Genomic DNA, 16,177 nt, shown 5'->3' on the forward strand with positions numbered 1-16,177 from the left:
GCCTTGCTCGCCAGCTCTCCCCCCCCCACAAGCAGCAATCCTGGGGGGGGGGGGCGAAGGGAGATTGAGCGGCGGCAGACAAGCCTGGCTCGCCTACCTGGGCCCCCTCGCAAGCCATGATCCTGGGGGGCCGGGGTGCATGGAGGTAGACAAGCCTGGCTTGCCTTCTCAGCCCCCCAAACTGAAATCGTGAGGGCCAGATCCTGGAGAGGGTGGGGTTGGGGGAGAGGAGGGATGTCAGCAGCGTATTATGCCAGAGAGCCCACCCACTTCTCCAGGGGAACTGATCTCTGTGGCCTGGAGATCAGCTGTAATTCCGGGAGATTTCCAGCTACTCCCTGGAGGCTGGCAACCCTAGTGGGTGTGTGGCAACAAACAAGCCTTGCTCACGTGCCCTCCCCCCAAAGCCATGATCGTGGGGGGCAGGTGTGTGTGATGGCAGGCAAGCCTTGCTTGCCTACCTTGTCCCCCCAAAGCGTAGAGTTGCCAGTCTCCAGGCGGTGGCTGGAGATCTCCCAGAATTATAACTCATCTCCAGGCAAGAGCTCAGTTCCCCTGGAAAAAATGGCTGCCTTGGACGGTAGGCTCACTGGCACTATACTCACCTGAGCTCCCTCCTCTCTCCCAACCCCACCCTCCCCAGGCTCCACCCCGATCGCCAGAAATGTCCCAACCTGGAGCTGGCAACCCTACTTGAAGCCACAATGGGGAGGGCGAGGAGGTGCGCAGGGCAAGGGGGGCACAGCGGGGGGGGGCACACCTTGCTCACTTCCTGCCGCTGCTGCAATGGGGGGTGGGGACGGGGCGGGGGGGGAGGCGGGCATGCCACCCTGCCCCAGATTGAGGCGCTGATGAGGGGGCGATGGCTGGCCTGGCCCCCCTGCCCTTTCTAGAGCCCTTGTATTTTTTGCTCCAACGGGCTTTGTTGCTAGTGTAACATAATGTACCTTCCCTTCAAGGTGCTATTTTATTTCTATTTAAAATATTTTTGAGTTGGAGAAATGACTCGAGTCCCCCCCCCCCCCGCGCTTGGGGAGTTCTGGCTCAAAACAAGCCCTGGTTGAAAGTTGACTCCGGTCCATGTTCTGCACCCGGAGAGCCGGAAGTCACGGGGCTGAGCAGTTAGCAGGCCCCCCCCCACCCCCGGGCTCCAGACGCCAAGGGCCGAGCCCCCTCCGAGAGTCCGGCCGGTCGTGGGAGGGAGGCGGCCCGGGGCGCGGCTGGAGGGAAGGGAGCGTCCCCCGAGGGCGGGCGGGGGGGGGAGCGCTGTGGCCCAGTGGACTTTTCAAGACTCGGGTGGAATGAAGCCGAAGAAGGACGCGCCGGCCTCTTGAGGCGGAGGCTGTTCCAGTTTCGCCTGGGCCTGCAAGCTCCTCTGTTGGTTCTTCTTTGAAACCCGCCACCCCACCCCACGCGTCCCCCCTGCACCCTCCCCCTCCCGTCGCCAAACGAGGGCCGCTTTCCCCAGCTGCGATTGCCTTTGATTGCTCGAGAACCCACAGCCAGTGTTGTTGTTGTGTGTGCGTGTTGTGAAACGGGGCGCAGCGCTGCTTGCCAGGCTCTGCTAACAAGACTCCTCCTAGCAGAAGAGCGGGAGGTAGTACAGTACTCAGTGCAGACGCGGGCTGTGTGTGTGCAGTGTGCATGCACAAGTGTGCAGGCCTCTGCTTTCAGCTGCTGAGTCGGAAGGACTGCAAAAGTTGGGAGGGGAGTTGGAGCTCTTTCTACTCCTCCCTGCCTGCACCTGACCCCCCCTCTTTCCCTGCGTTGCGTCTTTTCAGGAAGCTGATGGTGTTGGCCTCGGGATGCTAAAGGGTGCCATCTGGTGGTAAAGACATGCATGCGTCTAAACCACTGCCCATAGATGCACATTCGCTGTGGGTTGGGGTCGCAGAACGGCCTGCCTGAAGAGCTCCGGAGGCCCCCACTTGCCTGGCTTTCCTCAATCGGTGCAAAAGTGAATTGTTCAGGAGGGCTGGACTGAAACAAAACGGTTCAGAAAGATGCTCTGGTAAAGGGAGAGGGATGTGTAGACTATTCTACTGCATATGGTTGGTTATTGTATATCTGCTTCCACTAGGTAATTTCTGCATAGTTTAACATGACATGTTTAATTGCTTATGCTCTGATTCCGCTCTATATTGTACATCTGCTTCTTTTCAAATCTCTGCAAATTTGCATTTGCAAACCCTGTTGCATTCGATGTTCCAGCCATTGATCATGTTGACGTATCACTGTGCAACGCGCCTTGAATCTCAGTGAGAAAAGTGGACTATAAATAATGTAACTAGGGGTGTACACCCCCAAAATATTCGGGTTTCCTGCTTTGGATTTACCTGAAACAGGAAAAACATTTGGGAACACCCAAAACCCGAAGTGGCAAGCCGCTTCAGAATGCGCCATAAAGATTCGGAGTATTCCAAAGTGAATGCTCCGTAAAGATCTGGAGCATTCCAAAGTGATTCAGGGGGCTGGGGGCCACTTAAACTATCAGCTGGCAGGCAGGGGGGGGGAATCCCCCCTGCTGTCTGCCAGCGGATAAAGGGCCCTGCTGCTTGCAAGCAGCAAGAAAGGGGACGTATTGTCAAAGGCTTTCACGGCCGGTGAACGATGGTTGTTGTGGGTTTTCCGGGCTGTACTGCCGTGGTCTTGGCATTGTAGTTCCTGACGTTTCGCCAGCAGCTGTGGCTGGCATCTTCAGAGGTGTAGCACCAAAAGACAGAGATCTCTGTGTCACAGTGTCACTGAGAGATCTCTGTCTTTTGGTGCTACACCTCTGAAGATGCTAGCCACAGCTGCTGGCGAAACGTCAGGAACTACAATGCCAAGACCACGGCAATACAGCCCGGAAAACCCACAACAACCAAGAAAGGGGACCTTTAAAGTTTCCCCAAAGCTTCCCAAAGCAACCCGAATGTTTCGTGGAAGCTTTGATTTGGGATTCCCGAATCAAGACCACCATGCTGGTCCTGATTCGGGAATCCTGAATCTTTACAAATAGGGTCCGATTCGGGTATTTTATCTGAAACGGACACCCGAAGCGCACACCCCTAAATGTAACTAAGTAAAATTGTCTGAGACCAAGGATTTGGGTAGACTCTCCCTGTCTATAGGACCCTGCCTGACTGCACGGTATGACTGCCAACCTCGAGGTGAGGCTTGCACATCTTCACAAATTAGAGCGCATCTCCAGACTACTGAGATCAGTTCCACTAGAGAAAATGGCTGTTTTGGTGACCTCAATGGCACCAAATACTCCAGAGTACCCTCCCTTGCCCTTCCCAGTCTCCAAAACTCCAAAAATTCCTCAACCTAGAGTTGACAGTCCTACTGTTGAGAGACCCTGTTCTTTGTGCCCGTCCTCTGGAGGCAAGGTGACAGGTGCCACAGATGAGGCCTTCTCTGTGGTGGCACCTTGTGCATAGAAATCCTTTCCCATACCTCTCCATCTGGTACTTATTCTCGTCATTTAGGCATCAGATGAAAACCTCATTATTTGCCTAAATCTTTTCTTGCACACAAAGTATGATCTTGCTGGATTAAACTGTTAAAATGTTTTGTAAAAGTTTATTTCAATGCGAGAAAGAAGGCTCCTGTGCTTTGCTTATCCCGCAGATTGTAAAACTGAATTGTTCAGGAGAGCATTGTTACAAATGAAACAGGACAGTGGATAAATGAGTAAGTAAGTAATCCTATAACATAATTTAGAAAGTGTGTTCGAGACTCCCATGGCTTCCACAGCAGCACAGGCACACTCTGGCACGCCCCTAGCGGGGATGAGAGGCGAGTCTCGGTAACAGGGCTTGCCAAGGAGGCTGGAGCAGGAGCGTGCCCCGCTGCATGTTCAGAGGCACCATAGCTCTGAAGGGCAATAGATTTAAATTAAACAGACATAGCCCATCTCCCTCCCACTGAGCCTCCACCCCACACCAGCACTGCTGCTTTCAAAGCCAGCAGTTTCGTCCTCTTCTCCCTGGAGAGGGGGACCTCAGAAGACTCTCCAAGGAGGACACCCAAGCCCTGCTCCAGAAGTCTCGACGGCCTCCTCAGATGAGCCCAGTTCCTCGTTTGCTGAGGGATGCTTTTGCCCACGAGCCAATGGGCAAGGGAAGGGTGGCAGCTGAAAGCAGCCCACTTTCTCCACTGATTGTGATTGTCACTGATTCTCCAGAAGCAGAAGATTTCAAGGAACAGAAAGAAGCTCAGCAGTGCGACCTTTGGTTGAGCGAGTCCATTCATTGTTACTAATTTTATGATACAATATTTAGAAATGGGAAACATTCTGCCCCCACCTCTCTGGTCACCGGGGGGTCTTGCCTCCCTGGCGGACAGGGAACGAGGCCCTGCTGGCACTCCTGGACCGCTCAGCAGCCTTCAAGACCACAGGCCTCAAAGGCGCGGAGACAGACCCCTGGAGGGGTGATGGAAGGGAACCTCCATGTCCAGGGGCAGCAGGCCTCGGAACCCCACTGCTCGGAGGCAGCGTCCGAGGAAGGCCTCAGCGTCTTGGCTCTGCTTGCTGGCTTGCCAGAACCATTGGTTGGCCAGTGTGCGCCAAAAAGACCGCTGGCCTGACCCAGCAGGGCTTTGCTTTGGCTCTTCTGGCTCCGGTGTCCTTCTGGTGCGCCTGGCTGGGAACAGGGGCTGCAGGCACAGCCCTCTCGTCATATCCTGCAGGGCCTGGGAGAGAACTGCTCTGCCCCAAGGCAGCTTTGAGGTTCCACAGCTTCCATCTCTCCCGTGCTATTTTTTTTTTATATATATAAAGTTTTTTTATTTTTTCAATATCTAACATAAAAAACTACAGAAAACTACAAAAGTATAAAGGGGAAGGGGAAAAAAAGGGGGAAGGGAAAACTGGGAAAAGGGAAAATCAACATACAAACAACAGACACTACTCTACATGTCTTGTATTCCCTTCATACTGCAATTTTCCTTAAGAGTTAACTTTCTAATATGCTATCAGATTGGTAGGTCTTATACAATACAAATTATAATCAGGATCAGCACCTCTTCCCCCCCCCCCTTTGCGTCTCGGTCTCAATTCTCTCTGCGCAGCTGGAGCAGCTGCGCCCGCTCTCTCCTCCCCCCCACTTTCCCTTTCAGACTTCGAACTTTCTTCCTGCAGAAACTCCTGATGGTTGAACAAAAACTCTGTCAGCTGCGCTTCCGATGTAATCTTGTAGGTTTGATCCTTATATCTGAACCAGACGCCTTCTGGAAACAGCCATTTATATTTTATATCGCATTTCCTCAAGGAAGCCGCAAGTCCCTTGTACTTGAATCTCCTCTTACGAGCCAAAAATGGAACGTCCTTCAATATTTTAACCTTATTGCCCAAATAGTCCAAGTCCACATTATACGAATTATATAAGATGGTGTCCCGAGTCTTCTTAGATGAAAAATCAATAATAATCTCACGAGGCAGCTGCCGCTTCATTGCATACTTTGAAGATGTCCGCCGGACTTCCAAGATGTCGTTTTTAATCTCTTCTTTAGTTGCCTTTGCAAATGGCGCCAAAAGTCCAGACACCAAATCTTTTAAATTTTCACTTTGCTCTTCTTTTACATTTTGAAGACGCAATACCGTTTGGGCACAGTCCACTTGTAATCCTATTATTTGATTCTCCAAAAGCTTCACTTCCTTACTTGTTGCTTTCATGAGTACTGCGTTCTCGTGTGCAGACTGCTCTGCTCCGGTCGCTGTTTCTTTAATGGCTTTCACCTCACTCTCCACAGAATCAACCTTTTGCCCCATTTCATTCAGTTTCGCTACAAAAGGCTGCACAGCATCGAAAACTGCTCGTCTCACCAGCTCTTCCAGCGTTTCCCCCTTCCCTTGAAGCGTTGCCGTCACCGATTTACTCATTGCTGGGCTCTGCTTTCTCGTCGCCATCTTAGGGGACGGGGAGGGGGCGCCAACTTAGTTCCGAAACTCGGTGCAGGGGAAGAAGTCTGCGCCTTTTAGCTTCAATTTCCACCAATCCTTCGCATACGCTCAAAAATCAGAAGGGATTCGCTTACTTACAGGTCTTCACCTTAAATCTGCTTATTGCCGTTCTCCATGGCCCGGCCGCACACATGGTGCTGCGCAAGACTGCCGGCCTCCGTTGGGGCAAACGGGCAATTTGCCCCCTGCATTACTTCCAGGGGGTTCTTCCTGCAGCGCCCCGGATCCAGGCTCCCTCCCTGGGAGCCCTGGAGGTTAACCCTCGCGGGTCAACCGCCCAGTCAGCCTGCTCAGACAGTTCCCCCTGAGCCTGCGGAGAGGAACGTCCGACATGGCCGGGAAAACGAAACCGAATCCATCTCTCCCGTGCTATTTACACCCAGAGGAAGAGAAGGTCCAGGACCCTGGAGTGCTGCCTCACTCCCTTGCTCCTTTTCATCTGAGTTGAGTGAGGCACTAAGGGCTGGATGAGGACCAATAAACTGAAACTCAATCCAGACGTGGCCAAGGCACTGTTGGTGGGCAACAGAATGGAGGCTTATGGAGTCTGCCTGTTCTGGACGGGGCCGCAATCCCACTGGAGCAGGTTGGCAGTTGCGCATCAGCCTTTAAACATCAAGGGTGTGGCCCATAGTGCTTTCGCCAGCCTTGGCCGCCAGCCAGTTGCAGGCTGGACTCTTGCAGTGCCCCGTGCCTGGGGCTGCCCTTGAAGCAGCCACTGGGCCCCCGTGCAGCACCTCACCTGAGGTCTGGTGCCGGCCACAGAGATCATCTCCGTCTTCAAAGAGCTCCACTGGCTGCTGATTTGCTCCTGGGCCTCTTCAATATGCTGAGAGCCCCCTTCAAAGCCCCAATTCCCTGGGGACCTGGTCCTTCAAGGGCCACCCCCCCCCCCCGAATACTTGGCAAGGCATTTAAGAACTTCCGGCCAGCCCCCTCAAGGCAGGAATGGAGGAGGAAATGGCATTCCTAGGAACTGGCTCAGGCGGTGAGACACTCGGGCCAGGGCCTTCTCTGCAGTGGTGCCACTTTTACGAAAACTCCCTCCCTTCAAAGGTTTGCCAGGTGTTGGGCCTGGCTAATTTTCAGCACCAGGCAAAAATATGCCTTTTTGATCCGGCCTTCGACTGATTGGCTGCCAGGTTTCTTCACGGCTGTTCACAATCAGTTAGGACTGACTGATGCGGTTTTACTGGCAGGTTCTATTTGAGTTTAAAGCTGTTTTTATTTCTGATGGTTTATTGCTTTTGTTCTGTTTCCTTTGTTCCTTCTTGTTACATTGGAAGATGCTTCAAGTTGAGAGAGGGGCATCCACTTAACAGACCGCTTATGTCCAGGCATTTTGACCTGGGCTTGAGGTTTCCCCCCAGCGTTCTTCTGCCCCTTTCCCTTGGGGGCTTGACTTCTAGTCCGCTGCTCCTCCATTCCCATCCAGTCTTGGCAGTTACTTCGTTTCACAGGGAGTGAGATTGGGGGGGATTCCCCAGGTTGCTTTCTTGCCCTGACAAAGTCTCCATCTGAGTGGGCTGAGGACAAACATCGCCATTTTTTGACTTTTTAACTTTCTCGAAAACTTTCATTCCATACTTTTCAAATTTCTTACAGCGCTTCCAGATGCAAATCACAAAGCATGGCATCGGGATGGCAAACAGCCAAAGGAGGTGAAGCATCCAGGTCCCTCCAGGTCCACTTTCATCTGCAATATGCAAGCAGTGTTTCATGAGAGAGATCACAACAGCCCCCCGCTTGCCCCCTCCCCTGCCTAAGAGGGACTCGGTCACCAAAGAGACGGTCCTGAGAAGAGGCCCCCCACTCCTCTGCAGCCCCCAGCCTCCACTCGATGCTCCTTTGGCTTTAAATCTTTACCTGGAGCTGGAGGTACAGTCAATGCACTATTTCTAGTGCAGAGGGGAGATACGAGGGCAGTATTTATCAAACACGGCCAGTGTCAGGCAGGGATGCTTGCAGCTCCTCTGATCTCCAGAGCATCCCTAGAGGTGATGGTGTGTCCCCATCCTGATTCACTAATTCTATGGAACGCCAGATCAATGAGACACAATATCGCATGCCTTGTTGGTGTAATGCCAGTTAGGTGCAGTGGTTAAGAGCAGCAGGACTCTAATCTGGAGAGCCAGGTTTGATTCTCCACTCCTCCACTTGATGCCAGCTGGGTGACCTTGGGTCAGTCAAAGCTCTCTCAGAGCTCTCCCAGCCTCACCTACCTCACAGGGTGATTGTTGTTGTAGGGATAATAACAATTGCTCTGAGTAGGCATTAAGTTGCCCTGAAGGGTGCTACATAAATCAAATATTGTTGGTGTTGTTGTTATTACGTTGGGATGCTACAGGAAGAGGAAATTGTCCTTGCATGGTTTGCATAACAGAGTAGTGGTTGGAAGAAAATGATGTGGTGAATCTACACTAACTCTATAAAATAATAACAGTATTAATAACAACAGCTTATATACCACTCTTCTAGACAGATTAGTGCCTCGCTGAGAACAGTGAACAAAATCAGTGCCATTATTATCTCCACAATATAGCTGGGGAGCTGGGGCTGAGACCAGAGTGCTGGTTCACAGCCCAAGCACTTAACCACTCTGCTACAGCAGCTCCCTCTGGTTATGCCTGGCTTTAACTCTGCCTGGGGAGGAAGGTTGCTATTATCCCGTGAGTCCCTTAACTTCTACGGGCTCCCATTACAGACTACAGCTGGCACTGACTGTCTGCTACTTATGTTGGGAGTGAAGGACAGATTAGGGGTTCTGCTTCTTTCCCGGCCGCCTGGTTCCCCAGTAAGCACATTTTCTGTGTTGGCAGAGGTGCTCTCAGGTGTGCTGCTGGAGACACCTAAGTTGTTCTGGGTGAATTCAACGTCCATGCTGAATGATCCACATCTAGGCCAGCTCAGGACTGCCCTGGGCCTTTCTCAAAATAGTGCCTGTCCCCATACATGAAAGGCTATACCCTGGACTTGATTTTTTGCACTGCGCCTTTGAGGGAAAGTCTTCTTTCAGGACTGGAGATTTGGTCTCAACCATGGTCTGATCATTATCTACTGAAGGCCAGGATGAATATGGCCCAGACCCTCAACAAAAAGGGGCACACATTAAAACAGTCCGCCCACAGAGGATCATAGATCCTTCTGGATTTCAAAATGCTCTGGGGGGATTTTAGAATTCCAAACACAACCACTATTAAGGCTGTGGTAGGAGTTTGGAATGCAAAGCTCCTCAAAGCTACTGACAAGATTACTCACTGACAGGCTCTACTGCCCTTGGGCTGGACGCCAGCCCCACGGTTTACCACGGAGCGAGGTGAGCTAAAAAGGACCGGAAGATGTCTAGGGTGCTGGAGGAAAACCCACACTGATTCTTATGAAGCATGTGTGATGTTTTTTCATGTAAATGTTTTGTGGGGTTTTATTTCTGATAAGTAAGGTGGGGTTTTGAATGTATGTAGCACGGTGCGGCTGAGATGTAGTGGTTAAGGGGTTGTTCTGCAAATCAGCGCTCCGTTGGTTCAACTCCCGCTCCTGCTCTGGCCTTAGTAAGTGGCCTAGGGTGAGCCCCCCCCCCTCTGCCCAGCTCCCCAACTATATTATGGGGATAATACAAACTCTGACTTTGTTCACTGTTCTGAGTGGGGCACTAATCTGTCCAGAAGAGCCTTATATAAGCGCAGTTGTTGCTACTGTGGTTAAAAATCAGGCCTCTAAAGTAAGGACGGGGGCTGGAGGGGCGAGTGAGCGCCGTGATAGCGCTAGGACTGTGCTCTGTAGCTATACCGGCCATGTAGGCCAGCATATGTGCCACGTTTGTATTTCGCACTGTGTACTGCTTATGGCTGTTGGCCAGTTATATGCTGCATTCTGTGTAGGTCACCTGAGAGTGTCTTCACCGCTAATTGCAGGAGAGCCAGAGAGACCCTCCCCGTTACCTGTTCGAAATATCTAGTTTCACTTCTTCCAGCAAGTGTCCTTGGAGCTGGCCGCTAACAGCACCCACCGCATCTTTCCCCAGGAACTGAGATATTTCCCTGTGTGCTTCATGGAGCCTAAACTAACTTGTTCCCATGTAACTTTTGTGAAGTTTTGTGCCAGAATGTCAATGGGCTTTGGAAAGTGGGAAAGTTCCCTATAACTAGTGATACCTTGATCTGAATTGTCACTTCTGCCAATAACCACCTTCGGGTGAACACCTGTACTGTATGGATCTCAGTAAAGCTACTTCAACTGGAACACCTGCGTGTTAACAGTGGAGGGCTTGAGGGACCCGACTGCCAGGGACTGACAATACCCTTGGGAGGGGGTGGAGTGAGCAGAAAGCTTTAGTGAATGGTTCTGAGGGAAAGTTCAATCTGTGCGAGTGTGAGGCGGACAAGCAGAATAAAAGCGTGGTGCTCTTACAGACAGATAGAAGTCTGTATGCTTTTATGTGGGGATGATTCACCGAAGTGGCAAGTGTGTGGGTCATGGGTTGTCGACAGCTGTTCCAGGGAAAAGAGGGACAAGGAGTGAGGTGCTGTAATCTGAGGAAAGTCTGTGTATTCTTTTCTTTGTGGATATTATTAGCCTATGTGGCAACTGGGGGGAAACAGTCTTTGAGTCAGTTTATAAACCTTTGAAAATCTGTACCTATCCTGAAACCATTACGTTTCTGAACTATTCTAAAACCAGTACACGTACATACTTATAAGCAGGGCTTTTTTTCTAGCAAAATGGGTGGTGGAATTACCATCATATGCATATGCAAGCGTGGGCACTCCCAGGACAGTTCAATGACATCACTTTCAGGAGGTGACGTCACCACGCAGGACATTGGGCCCAGGAGCACTTTAAATTTAAGCCCCTGCACTTCAGCTGTGTGGCAGGGACTTCCCTGCCAGCCAGCTGGAGCAAGCTGGCATGGTTTAAATGCCCCTTTCCATGCTGCTGCAAGACAGCATGCAAAGCAGCATGGAAAGGGGCATTTAAACCCCGGGATCAGCTGCCTGGCGGAAACTTCTCCACCAGGCAGCTGATCCAAGCCAGTGGGGTTTAAGTGCCCATTTTTGTGCTGCTGTGAATCAGCGGGAAAGGGGCATTTAAACCCAGGCTTCAGCTGTCTGGTGGAGACTTCCCCGCCAAGCAGCAGAAGCAAGCCAGTGGCACTCTCCAAAGTGATCATGGCACACATGATCGCTTTGGAGAGCTGCCAGAACACCATTCCGCTATGTTCCGGCTGAAAGAAAGCCCTTCTTATAACACTTAAAACATCTACTTTATCTAGAACCTCACAGCCACTTCCACACACTGATCATTGTGTCATTCTACCAAATATAACAAAGCCTTTCTATACTACAAGTCAAACTGAGAAAACCGAAGTGAGAGCTTCTGGTAACAGGGAAAACCACCATTTGGGAACACAAAGGAGGCAGATAATACAGGTCATTTCAGAACCATATGGCGAGGTGCTGCTGGAGGAATTACATACCAGAGGTCTCATAAAAGGAACGGAATGACACAGCATATTATAGAGCCGACTGGAAGACATTTGAAACAACACTGATAGTGGTAAACAAATGTTTATCTGCAACCACTGATCAGCTAGTTCGTGACCATCTCAATTGTTTAAGGTTATCTTAACATCTTTTCTTACACAGGTAATAGAGATTTGCTGTAAGTAAATGGTTTGGAGAGATGCACTGGTCCAGGGAGTTTGAAAAGGATTCTGGCAATAATGCCTGCCATAAGACTTAAACAAAAGAGTCCTGAACACTGCAGTTCTCATGTGAAAGCCGTTTCAGAAGATGCTGTTCTTATCTAGTACAGTAACAGAACTTTCAGTATAACAAATCTTTTACATTCTTTGTGCATAACAAGAAGACATTTGTTGCTGTTTTTCTTCTATAAAATCTGTGTTAAAACTTGGCTCAGGCAGTTTACCCTCACAAGAGGAGGAACTCCAGCTACAGCTGTCTGGTTTTTTAAAAATAAACTTCAAAATTATCTTGTTGGAGTATACAGACTATTTTACTGAGGTTGTTGTGGATTTTCCGGGCTGTATAGCCGTGGTCTTGGCGTTGTAGTTCCTGACATTTTACTGATTCTCTCTGTTGTTGTAAGTATGTGCCTACGGGATAGGTCCGTGTTTGTTTAATATGTCAAAACAATCTGCTTACGTTTTGTTTCAACACTGTTTTTCAGCACTAACCTGGATTTCCCCTTATTTTCTTTCAGCGTTGCCTTTCAGCTGTCTCAAATTTCTGCTATCCTTACCCTATGCTATTTTTTATTGAATGCCCCAGCCATTAATCATATTGACTAATTTTATGTACCCCACCTTGAGTCTCAATGAGAAAAGTACACTGTAATTAGGTAAATAAATAAATAGAAATAAATAAATCTTGAACTGTTACTCTCTCAGGAACATTAAAGTACCTGAAGAAAGGAAAGTGGCTAATGGTTAAATGACAGGAAAAAGTTCTGGCGATGGAGGGAAGTCCGTCATGGGGCCCCAGAATAACTGGCATTGGGACCAGTGCTATTTAATTTATTCATAAAGGATGTGGAAGGGGGGGGGTGGAACAGTGTAGTGACCAAGTCTGCAGAGGACACAAAACTACTTGGGACGGTGAAAACCAAGGCTGACTGCGAAGAGCTCCAGGAGACCCTCCATGAATTAGGGGAGTGGGCAACAAGGTGGCAAATGAAGTCCAATACAGGCAAGCTTAAGGTGATGCACACTGGGACAAAAAAATCCCAACTTCAGATATATGCTAATTGGGTCTGAACGAACCACTCTGAGGCGAAAAGGCCTTGAGGGGGTCACTCAATGCAAGTGTCAACCCAGTGTGCTGCAGCAGGAAAAAAAGTGATCTCTATACTAGATATTATTAGGAAAGGGGCTGAAAATAAAATGACCAATTATCATAATGCCCGTGTAGAGATCTATGGTGCAGTCTCAACTGGAATACTGTGCGCGGTTCTGGTCACTGAAGATTAAGAGGCTGGAGCATGCTTCCAAAGAGTTAAGGCTGGAGAGTCAGGGTCTTTTCAGTTTAGGAGAGAGAGAGAGAGAGAGAGAGAGAGAGAGAGAGAGAGAGAGAGAGAGAGTGTGGGGGGGGCTTGCCTGCCCTCAGCCACAGGGCCTACTCACCACTGCTGCCCAGCTACCCAGAGTGCACAAGTGACACTACCCATCTGCTGCCCACCCACCAGCAAACTGGGGAGTGGGCAGCAGAGCAGAGACTCCAAGGGGCTGCCCCACTGCACAGCAAAGAGACCAGGGAGAATTCTCACCCGAAACCTGGAGGAGAAAGACGTGCTCTTGCACCTCGGCGGTTCTGTATCTCACGTGAGCCGTATAGACGCCGCTGTCCTCCTTCGCCAGGGCCTGGATCCTCAGCGTGGTCTCGTCAGCCTTTTCCAGCCGCGGCCCAAATCGGTCTTCGGGATTGGGCCGCTCCCATTGCCCAGGTGTGAATTCCGCAATCACCAGGGCTTGGCCGCTGCCGGGCTGGAAATCCCACTCGATTCTGGCCACTTCTGTGCCTGGCGGTACCGAAACCTGCAGCGAGACCGACCCTCCCAGGTCCCCGACCACCGGACGCTGCACTGGATGGCTGGAGGCGCCTTGGAGGAGGAGGAAGAGAAAGCAGAGCCGACCCGCTCCCTCAGAACAGCGAAGAGCCCGGCAGCCCCTTTGAGCCTAACCCCCCTAATCCAGGGCAGGGTCACTGGCTGCATTCGCCTCGCACTGGGTCACCCGCCTGGAGTCTCAGTGAGACTCCATGCATCTGACGAAGAGAACTGTGATTCTCGAAAGCTTATGCTACAATAAAATTGGTTAGTCTTAAAGGTGCTACTGGACTCTTTTTGATCAGAAAGAAAGGTGGACTATAAACGGTGTACATTAAGACATTAATAAGTCAGCCTTCGAGAGCCACAGCGCTCTTCCTCAGACGCGGCGCCGCCGCCGGGCCTCTCTAGGGGGGCCGCTCGCTCGCTCGCCCCCCCTTCCCAGGCTCCCCCAGCCGCCCCCACCGCCCGCCCGCCCCGGAGCCTCCCGTACCCTCCAGGGCGGCCAGCAGCAGCAGCAGCGCCAGCAGCGGGGCCGCCTCCGCCAGGCCGCGACGGCCTCCCTGGCCCCGCATCGCCGAACGGGCTCAGCCAGGGCGTGCGGCGCCTCCTTCCGAAGCGGAGGGGCGGGGCGCGCATATCCGGCCTCGCCCCCTGCACGGGCCCGTCTCCCTGGCAGCGGGGGGCGCCGGGGCGGGGCCGCGCGGCCTGCTTCCGGGGCCTCCATCCGCGGCCTCTCAGGCTTCGGGAAGCGGCGCGGCGGCGCTGGGGCCGAGGCGGGCGGAGCGGCGGGGATTCCCCTCGCCAGCCGCCCCGAGCCGGACAGGGTCAGCCTCAGCCCGAGCGAGCGGACGGCGTGCGCGCTCCCGCCGACCGCGATGACGTCTTGGCCGAAGGGGCGTCGCCGCGCCGGCCGCTGAAGTGCGCCTGCGCACGGGGAGTTCGTGGGGGGGGGCCCCTCTCAGGGCGGGCGTTGAGCGGCAGGCGGTTGAAAGGCAGGCAAAGGAGCCAATTGGGGCGCTCGGAGGCCCACGAGGCCTCACCCTGCGCCCTCCCGCTGGCCCTCGCGTCAGGAGCTGCCATGGCAACTGCGGCCTGGAAGCGGCCCAGATACGGCCCCGGGGCAGAGCGCAGGGCGGGCGGGCGGAAGGCCCCCGGTTCAGTCCCTCGCCCGGCAGCATCTCTGGGTTGGGAAATTCCTGGAGATTTGGGGGAGGGCAGCCTGGAGAGGGCGGGGTTAGGGGAGGGGCGGAGTCTCCCGGCGGAGGGGTATATTGCCGTAGAGCCCCCCCCCCTCCGAAGCAGGCATTTGCTCCAGGGGAACGACCCTCTGTCCCCCGGAGACCAGGCGCCCGTCTGGGAGATCTCCAGCCACCCCCTGGAGGCTGGCAACCTTGCGTGGGATAGAGACGCTGGGGAGAGCGAGAGCTGCCGCCGCCCGAGGGGGGCTGTGGGACGGAGCCTGAGCAGAAGGCGGCGCCTCCCCCCCCCCGGGCTGAAATGCCCCTGCGGGAAGGCCGCATTCCCCGGCCGAGAAGCGCCCCCCCCCAGCCCCCGAACGGAGAGTGCCTCGGAGCAGGGGGCCTCTCCTCTCCCTCCGGCCCCGACCACCCCCAGGGCCCCCCCCGGGCCCCGGTTCTCCCGCGCGGCAGCCCCCTCGCTTGGCCTTCAGGAAACGACGGAGCAGGGCCCGGCTCGAGGGGGTGAAGGAAAGCGCCTCCCGGGTTCCCCGCGGCTCTCGCCTCTTATCCTGAAGGTGGTCATCCCGCAAATCTGCTGTCCTCTGCGGGGCTGCAGTGCTCAAGGGGCCGGGCAGGAGCCGGGGGCCAGACCGCGCTAGGGGGCAGAGCGGGCCCTTCCCGGCCTCCAGCCCTGGTCTCGCGTATTTCAAGGCGCCTGGTCTGTATGCACCGGCTGCCGCAGCCCTTGCATGCAGACGGTGACTCTCACGTCGTTTTCGAACACAGCCTAGCAAAACCAGCTGCTGGGCTTGCCAGACCTGGGGCCGACTCTCTCCCGGAGGTACAGCTGATCTCCCGACTTGAGAGATGTTCCCTTGGAGAAAACGGCTGCTTTGGAGGGTGGACTCTGTAGCATTATACCGTGCTGAGGACTGCCCCCACCCCCCAGCCCTGCCATCCTCAGGCTCCACCCCCAAATCTCCAGGATTTCTCCAACCCAGAGTTGGCACCATCTACGTAACCAGTCATTTATTTGCAGCATTCGTCTTTCCCTTCCTAAACCACGACCTTCCACAGGAAGAACTGATGAAAACACCACCTGTGCTCCCAGGTCCTTCACTGCTTTACCCAGAGCCACTTAAGTTTCTTTTAATGTGCTCTGGGCTGTGCTGGGAAATGTCATTTGTTCCCACATTGATAAGCAAGTTCATAGAGGTTTTTAAAATGATGCGTGGTGGGGAGAAAGTGGGTCGAGTTATCTTCCCCCCTACTGCTAGAACGGGGGTGGGGGGGACCCAATGAAGTTTTGGGGAAAGTTCAGACAACAGGCTATACACCTCTTTAGGGAATGAGTCGCTATACTGGAATGTGCTGCCAGTGGGGGTGGAGTGCTGGGCATGAGCAGAGAAACTTTTAAAAGGGGGGGGGGTCACACACAACCCTGAAGGAGCCATGGTGGCTGAAGTGCGCCTCCATCTACAGAGGC

The 16,177-nt window shown here is 53.1% G+C and overlaps 1 protein-coding gene across 4 annotated transcripts; it reads right to left on the bottom strand.

Moving 5' to 3' along the window:
* Positions 1 to 3,559: 3,559 nt before the first annotated feature.
* On the bottom strand, positions 3,560 to 15,525 carry LOC129343057 (uncharacterized). 4 transcript variants are annotated; one of them, XM_054999025.1, is made up of 3 exons: positions 14,004 to 14,382; positions 13,232 to 13,564; positions 3,560 to 7,646 (listed from the first exon to the last, which is right to left on the bottom strand). In XM_054999025.1, the coding sequence occupies exon 3, from the start codon at positions 5,894 to 5,896 to the stop codon at positions 4,952 to 4,954; it is 945 nt and encodes a 314-aa protein (XP_054855000.1). In that variant the 5' UTR covers positions 5,897 to 7,646; positions 13,232 to 13,564; positions 14,004 to 14,382; the 3' UTR covers positions 3,560 to 4,951. The 4 variants fall into 3 exon arrangements, with proteins under 4 accessions (XP_054855011.1, XP_054855000.1, XP_054855019.1 ...); XM_054999036.1 differs by lacking the exon at positions 14,004 to 14,382 and adding an exon at positions 15,510 to 15,525; XM_054999054.1 differs by lacking the exon at positions 3,560 to 7,646 and adding an exon at positions 11,151 to 12,981.
* Between the last annotated feature and the right edge of the window lie 652 nt (positions 15,526 to 16,177).

This window comes from Eublepharis macularius, chromosome 1 (assembly GCF_028583425.1).
Source record: "Eublepharis macularius isolate TG4126 chromosome 1, MPM_Emac_v1.0, whole genome shotgun sequence".
NCBI classification, from domain to species: Eukaryota; Metazoa; Chordata; class Lepidosauria; order Squamata; family Eublepharidae; genus Eublepharis; species Eublepharis macularius.

Excerpts from the sequence above, each read along its gene's own strand:
- LOC129343057 (XM_054999036.1), bottom strand. The coding sequence starts at position 5,896 with ATGGCGACGAGAAAGCAGAGCCCAGCAATGAGTAAATCGGTGACGGCA.